Source organism: Sesamum indicum, linkage group LG7 (genome assembly GCF_000512975.1).
Source record: "Sesamum indicum cultivar Zhongzhi No. 13 linkage group LG7, S_indicum_v1.0, whole genome shotgun sequence".
Lineage (NCBI taxonomy): Eukaryota > Viridiplantae > Streptophyta > Magnoliopsida > Lamiales > Pedaliaceae > Sesamum > Sesamum indicum.
Window position 1 is genome coordinate 386,689 of NC_026151.1, and position 8,896 is coordinate 395,584.

General features: G+C 43.6%; 1 protein-coding gene across 1 annotated transcript; it reads left to right on the forward strand.

Annotated features, from left to right (window-relative positions):
- Window positions 4,242-6,436, forward strand: LOC105165895. The gene is made up of 5 exons (XM_011085050.1): window positions 4,242-4,736; window positions 4,822-4,992; window positions 5,044-5,155; window positions 5,206-5,677; window positions 5,782-6,436. The coding sequence occupies exons 1-5, from the start codon at window positions 4,242-4,244 to the stop codon at window positions 6,434-6,436; spliced, it is 1,905 nt and encodes a 634-aa protein (XP_011083352.1).

The window sequence follows — 8,896 nt, forward strand, 5'->3', positions numbered from 1 at the left end:
CCATTTGCCTATAATATGATTCTGAGTAGACCAGGCCTGAACTTATTTCGAGCAGTTATTTCTATGTATCACATGAAGATAAAGTTCCCCACAGATAATGGGATAGGAGAGGTGGCTTGTGATCAGAAGGAGGCTCGAAAGTGTTAAAATCTTTCGTTAAAGGGGGAATCCAGTCAGAAAAAGAGGAAAGTTGGGGGAGATGCTGAGCCCCGGCCATATCAAGCAGAGCATATGAAACCTAGTGACAAGTACAAGGCCGTACAGCTCGTAGAAGGCGAACAAGGCAAAACTACTAGAATTGGGGCGAAAATGGGAGAGATAAAACTACTATGATCGAATTCCTGTGAAGGAAGGTGGACCTGTTTTCATGGAGCCCCGCAGACTTTAATGGCATCAACCCAGAAGTGATTGTGCATAGGTTAAATGTGGATCCAATGGCGCGACCTATACAACAGAAGAGGAGGTCGTTAGGGGTTGAAAAGAATAGAATAATTGAGCAAGAAGTGGCAAAACTGCTGAAGGCTGGGTACGTTTCTGAAATACAATATATATAATGGCTTTCTAATGTTGTACTTGTTCCAAAGGTATCAGGAAAATGGAGAATGTGCACTGATTTTACTGATTTGAACAAAACATGCCCCAAGGATCCATATCCCTTGCCCAGAATTGACGTCATGGTTGTCTCAACAGCAGGCTTTGAGATGTTCTCTATGATGGATGCTTATCAAGGATAGCATCAGATTTATATGGCTAAGGAGGATCGCAAGAAGACATCTTTCATTACCCATGCCATTATTTACTATTATAACGTTATGTGTTTTGGTCTAAAGAACGCAGGTGCAACTTATCAAAGATTGGTGAATAAGATGTTTCATGAGCTTATTGGAAAGACCATGGAGGTGTACGTGGATAATATGCTAGTTAAGAGTAGAAGGTCGCAAGATCACCTTCAACATCTCGAGCAGGCGTTCAATATCATGAGGACGTATGGGTTGAAGTTAAACCCAGACAAGTGCACATTCAGAGTAGGTGGAGGAAAATTATTGGGATACATGGTCAGCAAACGGGGAATTGAAGCTAGTCCTGAGAAAATTCAGGCCATATGAGCCTGAGATCGCCGACCACGATCAAGGATGTGCAGAAGTTGACGGGTAAGATTGCTTCATTAAATAGATTTATCTCTCGACATGCAGATAAGAGTTTACCCTTCTTTAAAATCTTGAGAAAAACAAAAAACTTTGAGTGGAATGAAGAGTGCAAAAAAGCCCTACAAGATCTCAAGGATTATTTGGTGAAGCCTATGCTGCTCGCTAATCCTAAGGAAGGAGAAGTATTATTTCTATACTTAGCTGTGTCAGAGAGTGCAGTCAGTTCGGTGCTAGTGCGGGAAGGAGGAAATCAGAGTCCCGTTTTATTATGTCAGCAAGATGCTACATGGAGCAGAATCGAGATATTCAGAGATGGAGAAACTGGCACTTGCACTGGTTGTTATAGCTCGCATGTTGCGACCGTATTTTCAATCGCACAGGGTAGTGGTGCTGACAAACCATCCATTGAAACAGGTGATGTCACGACCAGAAGCTTCTAGAAGGTTAATCAAGTGGGCAGTTGAGCTAGGGTAATATGATATTGACTATCAGCCCAGAATAGCACAGAAGGCACAAGTGTTAGCAGATTTTGTAATGGAGCTATCTAGCGATCCTGAAGAGTAGAGTTGCAAATAGATGCTGCATGTGGATGGATACTCGAATGCCAATAATGAGGGTGCTGGGATATTAATCCAAGGACCAAAGGAGGTAGAGATAGAAGTTGCAGCTCGTCTATCATTCCCTGTTACTAATAATGAGGCCAAGTATGAAGCATTGATTCAAGGATTAGAGCTCGCATATGAAGTTGGAGCCACGAATTTAGAAGTTTTCACAGATTCTCAGCTGGTCACATTGCAGATTGAAGGCACATATGAAACAAGAGAAAAAATGATGACTTCATACAGAGATATAGTTAAGAGGTGGATGGGCAAGTTCGACAAGTGCACTATCTTACAAGTACCAAGAACGGAAAATGATAAAGCAGATGCCTTATCAAAATTTGGAGCAACCATACAGGAACCAAAAATCAGAAGATAACAGCTTTAGTTCGAGAACAATCGGTTATCACAGAGAAGATTGAGGTGCAAGCAGTATCTGAGGTCGAATCGTGGAAAGACGAAATTGTCAAGTATTTGGAGGACGGCACCTTGCCCAAAGACCCTTTTAAGGCAAAGAGAGTGAGATTTCGAGCTGCACGTTTCACCTTATTATTTGGTCAATTGTATAAACGGACAGTTGATGGACCACTTTTGAAATGCCTGGATGAAGAAAGAGCTGATATGTAATGCGTGAGATTCCTGACGAAAGTTATGGAAATCATTCAGGGGCAAGGTTGCTAGCACAAAAGATTGTACGCCAAGGATACTTTTGGCCCACGATGGTCAAAGACACGAAAGAGCTAGTGAAAAGATGCGAGAGCTGCTAGAGATACGCATCTTTGATACATCAACCGGCGACCCCCATCGAGCCGATCAAGATAGATATTGTGGGACTCTTCCCTCCTGCCCAAGCTCAAAAGAAATTTATCATTGTAGCAGTGGAGTACGGTTGGTAAGACAAGGTTATTTTAAACATCTCATTGACAAGAGTATAGAGACACGCGGACAGAGTAGATCCCGGAGTCGTGAAAGGCATCAAAGAGATGAGGTAGGAACAAGTGGAGCACGGGACAATGCACCCACAAAGGGTGTTATCCATACCATCTCTGGCAGACCAACAGCTGGAGATTCCATGAGGGCAAGGAAAAAGTATGCCAGGGAAAGCAGATTCAAGCATGGGGAACTAATGATGCATGTGGAATACCAGGAAAGCATTGTCTTTGGAGACAAGGATTTGAGCTCAGATTCTTTCGACCAAAATGACCCCATGGTCATAAAAATGGACATTGCCAACTATCATGTACACAAAGTGTTGATAGATAATGGTAGTTCTGTTGATATTATTTTTAGCAATGTTCTCAGGAAAATGGATTTGGGCAGCGTGAGATTGAAGCCGGTTCGAACACCTTTGGTTGGATTTGGAGGCAGTGAGGTTGTTCCTGAAGGTGTAATTGAGCTGCCAGTTTCGCTGGGGGAAGAACCTAGAAGAAAGACATGCATGGTCCAATTCCTGGTGGTCGACAGCCTGTTTGCGTATAACGTTGTATTAGGGCGACCAGGGCTGAATAAGTTCAAGGCAGTGGTGTCTACATACCATTTAAAGATGAAATTTCCAACACCGCAGGGAGTCGGAGAGGTAAAATGCGATCAACGAACAACTAGGCAATGCTATAACTTGGCTGTGAAACAGGGAGAGTTGATGAAAAAAGAAAAGAGAAAAGAAGAGATGAGCCAAGGTGAGGAGGCGAAACGAGGAAAAATTGAAAGGATCGAACCGTCAGAAGAGTACAAGGAGGTCGAGTTAATTTTTCAGGAAATTTCCAGAAAATAACCCATATTGGGTCGCAAATGACGACTGAGATGGAAACAATGATGATTGATTTTTTGCGGAGCAGTAATGACCTCTTTGCGTGGAGCCCCTCTGATTTTCAAGGTATAAACCCCGAGGTAATTGTACATCGACTTAATATTGATTCGCAGGTTAAACCGGTGAAACAAAAAAAGAGAGTGTTCGGGGTCGAAAGGAACAGGATCATTGAAGAAGAAGTCAATAAGCTTCTGCAAGCTGGGTTCGTTAGAGAAATCGAATACACGACCTGGTTATCAAATGTGGTTATCGTTCCAAAAGCAACTGCGAAATGGAGAATGTGTACGGATTATACTGATCTTAACAAAGCATGTCCAAAAGACCCGTACCCGCTTTCGAGGATCGATCTGTTGGTGGACTCAACCACGGGGTGTGCACTGTTTAGTATGATGGACGCTTATCAGGGCTACCATCAAATTTTTATGGCTAAGGAAGATGCAGAGAAAACTGCGTTCGTGACCGAGAAAGGGGTCTACTGTTACAATGTAACGCCATTCGGATTGAAAAACGCAGGTGCGACCTACCAGAGATTAGTCAATCGCATGTTTAAATATCACATCGGAAGTACGATGGAGGTGTATGTTGATGATATGCTGGTTAAAAGCAAGCAGGAACGTGATCATTTGACAAATTTGCGAATGGCTTTTGACATTATCCGAGGCTTTTGACATTATCCGATCATACGGCATGAAGTTGAATCCATCTAAATGCACCTTCGGGGTGCGAGGAGGAAAGTTTTTGGGTTACATGGTCAGCAAATGGGGCATAGAGGCAAATCCTGAAAGAATAAAGGCGATTATGCAGTTGGGATCACCAAAATCGATAAAGGAGGTGCAACAGTTAACGGGGAAGGTCGCCTCGCTAAATCGTTTCATAGCCAGGTTTGCTGATCGAAACTTACCCTTCTTTAAGGATTTGCGAAAAGCAAATAATTTTGAATGGAATGAGGAATGCGAGAAGGCTCTGCAGGAATTAAAACTGTATTTAACTACCCCACCACTACTTTCTAATCCCATGATTGGGGAAAAGTTGTATGTGTACTTAGCTGTTTCAGATAACGCAGTGAGCTCGGTGCTAGTTAGAGAAGAGAATGGCAAACAAAATCCTGTCTACTATGTAAGCAAAATGCTACAAGGGGCAGAAAAGAAATATATCCAGATCGAGAAGCTAGCGTTGGCTTTGGTGATAACAGCACGAAAACTGCGACCTTACTTCCAAATTCCAATCCCACCCTATTTTCGTATTGACTAATCATCCTTTGAAGCAGGTTATGTCAAAACTGGATATATCCGGTAGGATGATCAAATGGGCGGTGGAGCTAGGAGAATTTGACATTGAATTCCAGACGAGGAATGCAATCAAAGCGCAAGTGTTTGCCGATTTCTTAGTCGAGTTCACGGGTGAACAACCAGAGAAGGAGGAGAGATGGTTGTTGCATGTGGATGGGTCCTCGACCTCAAAGAATTGAGGAGCCGGTATTTACTTGCAGGAACTAGATGGTGCTGAGATCAAGATCGCTGCGAGGTTAAATTTTCCGGCTACAAATAACGAAGCTGAATATGAAGCTTTGATTCAAGGATTGCAGACAGCGTTGGATAGAGGCATAAGGTAGGTAGATGTTTATAAGGACTCACAACTTGTTGCGATGCAGGTGCAGGGCAATATGAAACCCGCGAATGGTCAATGACACAATACCTGGCGAGGGTGAAGGACATGATGAGGAGGTTTGACAGATGCACGATCGGCCAAATCTTAAGGGATGAGAACATGCGAGCAGATGCTTTGTCGAGGTTCGGGTCGTCGGTTGAAGGGATTAAGGAAAGGAAGATTACGGTAATGGTGAAGTCTCAACCAATAATAGATGAAGCAGAGATCCATGTGGTCGAGACGGCGGATTCTTGGAAAACGCCTTTTATTCGATATTTGAAGTATGGGGAATTACCGAGCGACGTGATCGCTGCTAAGAGGTTGCAATTCAAAGCTAATAGTTTTACTTTGGTTGGAGATGACTTATACAAGAGAACTCCAGAAGGTATTTTACTGAAGTGCTTAGATGCGGAGAGGTCGCAGTATGTTATGAGGGAAATACACGAGGGCAGTGGTGGAAATCATTCAGGAGGAAGGTCGTTGGCCCAAAAGGTTCTTAGGCAATGTTATTTTTGGCCTACGATGGTAGAAGATGCGAAGGAGTTCGCAAGGAAATGTGAAAGTTGCCAAACATATGCAGGATTATTGCATTCTCCAGTGACCCCTCTAGAGCGCTTGAAGGTTGCATCCCTTTTGATAAGTGGAGAATCGACATCATTGGTCCGTTTCCTCAAGCGGTGGTGCAAAAAGAATTTCTGATTGTGGCGGTCGAATATTTTTCCAAGTGGATCGAGGCTGAAGCTTTGGCAAAGATCTCTGAGAAAGAGGTAATAAATTTCATTTGGAAAAACATTATTTGCAGGTTTGGGATCTCGCGGGTTCTAGTGTCGGATAATAGAACTCAGTTCCAAGGAAAGAAAATCATGGCATGGTGTAAGGAACTAAAAATCAAGCAGAACTTTACGGCAGTCGGGAATCCACAAGCAAACGGGCAGGCGGAGGTCACAAACCGAACTTTGTTACAATATTTGAAGACTCGGTTGGAAGGAGCAAAAGGGGCATGGGTCGAAGAACTGCCCGGAGTACTTTGGGCATATCGAACGACCCCACGAACTGCCACAAGTGAGACCCCTTTTTGTTTGGTATATGGTAGTGAAGCTATCATACCCGCGGAGATCGGCGAAGAAACAGCTCGGGTCATCCAATATGAAGCAGAAGGAAATCCTCAGGAACGGTCTTTCGATCTAACAGTGATCGAAGAAGGAAGAGATCGTGCGTATGCGAAGATCTTGTGATATAAAAGCATGATGACCAGAAATTATAACCAAATGGTACGACCGAGGAGTTTTCAAGTCGGCGACCTGGTCTTGAAGAAAGTGGAAGTGTCGAAGCATGTTGGGAAGCTCGACACGACGTGGGAAGGCCCATATAAGGTAGTGGAGATCCGACGAAAAGGGACATACATCCTACAAGATTTGGAGGGGAAAAATCTACCGCGACCTTGGAATGTGCATAACATGAAAAAATTTTATGCTTAGATAAATGTAAGTTACATAGCGAGATTTTGCCTGAAAAAGGCTTTGTAATTGTCTGAAAAAGACATTTCAATAGTCTGAAAAAGACGACCTGAAAAGGTCATTTTGCATCTACCGTCTTATTAAGTTCGTTCAAAGCTGACTAAAGGTAAAAGGCTCATCAGCGATCTAAAACATTAACGTATTATTTCTAACCTGGAATAGGTTCATAAGCGTTCTGAAAAACGCAAGGTTTCTAACCTAAAATAGGTTCGCAAGCGATCTTAAACAGAACGCAGGGTTTCTAACCTGAGAAAGGTCCATAAGCAATCTGAAAAAGAACGCAGAATATCTAACCTGAGAAAGGTTCATAAGCGATTTGAAAAAGAACGCAGAATATCTAACCTGAAAAAGGTTCATAAGCGATCTGAAAAAGAACGCAGGATTTCTAACCTGAAATAGGTTCACAAGCGATCTGAAAAAGAACGCAGGGTTTCTAACCTGAAAAAGGTTCATAAGTGATCTGAATTATCTATTCTGGAAGCTCTTACATAATCTCAAACGGGTGGCAGGATTTCTTAAAAGATTTTTTGTGAACAGCATGCGGGAGTTCTATGAAAAAGTCTTGCGAAACGACCTGAAGAGATGTTAAACTTGCAAGAATCTGAAAGTTAATCGGCTATCTGGAATTTCCGCAAGTATATAAAGCATAAACCGCTCGGTGCTCGGATAAAAAAAAAAGAAAAGATGTTGATATTGATGACCATAAACTTACAAAAAAGGGAAGTAATCCCCAAAATCATCCATCAGTTCCAAACAGATTGTTTACAAAATCTGTTCGTTTATCCCTATGCATCTATGAAATGGGGAATGGGGGTGGTAGATCATCCATCAGAGGTACAAATTCGGGGAAATCATCAGTAGCTTTGGGGCCTGGAGGATACGGCTCAAGATTCTTGTCCAGGGAGACATCCAGCTGCTCCAGATTGAAACCCTCCGCAAATCCATCAAGCTTCTGGATCTGGCCTTGGCACTTTTCAAATCCCTTGATCATAAAATCTGAGGCTTGATTCTCCACAGCTTCACGAAAGGTCCTCGATCTTAAGAAGTCGCGAGCACCATTTAAACAGGCTTGACCCATCATATCTTGAAATTCCTAGCTCTACAGAAATAGGGCCCGACCTTCAGCTATGCCCTGATCCCGACCTTCTGTTGATCCTTGTTCCTTGCCAGCCTCAAAAGTAGCAGCGCGATCTGATTGAGCGGTGTATCTGGCCTCTTTCAACTCCTTTTCAGAAATCTTTAACTTGGAAGCGAGCTCCTTTTTCTCTTGGATTTCTGATCGCAGAGACTCGATCAATGTTTGCTGCTCCAGAATCTTCTGCTCCATCTCCATAGTCTTGGCTTCAAGAAGAATTTTGTCATGTCTCCACATCGAGCCTTGGAGGGAGATGTGATGGGCGAAAGCCATGGCCTAAAAAAAAAAAAGTTAGCTTATAATCTTAGTGTATGAGAAGGGTAAATGGTTGGGTACCTGAGTTATATTACGAGCAACGTGTTCTTCGAGGGAGGTGAGAGAGGTCTACGCAAGGATAACTTGATCGCGTTTGAGGCAGGCAGCCTTATAGACCTCCCATGAGTCTTGTCCAGCAAAGGTCCGCAGAACGCTACTGTTCTTGGAGATATTCCAGTCGAGGACCCATTTCTCTCCGGACATCTTAGCTTTTCGAGCAGAAGCAGGTCGCTCGTCTCTCGTCCGCTGCCACGCCTCCTGGAATGTGGCAAATCTTTTTCTACTTTCAGGTTTAGCAACCCAATCAGCAGCAAGTTTGGCCTCGGGTCTACCTTGCTTAGTGGACCTCGAAGATGGATCACTCCTACTCTCTGTTGGCTCGATCGTCTGCTCACCTATGGTCACTGCTTTAGGGATCGCTGTCCTTTTACCCCTTCTCCTCTTTAGCTCCCGATCTTCAGATATCTCCACTACTTCAACCTGCTCGTCAGGTATTTGATCTCTTGCCTTGAGTGGAGTGGACGGTTGTTCGGAGGCTGTAGCGTCCGTAGAAGAGGGGGTCGGAGTTGGTACACGCTCCTTGGACTTTTCTTTGGTAGCTGCCGCCGCACGTTTCAATTCGCGATCAACCGAAGGAGGTAAGGTTCCCTTCTTCGCCCTGGTTTTGTTCGCAATCCTGGCCATCATGATTTCAGATCCTACAAAAAGGGAGCTTTGTTAGAGATCGC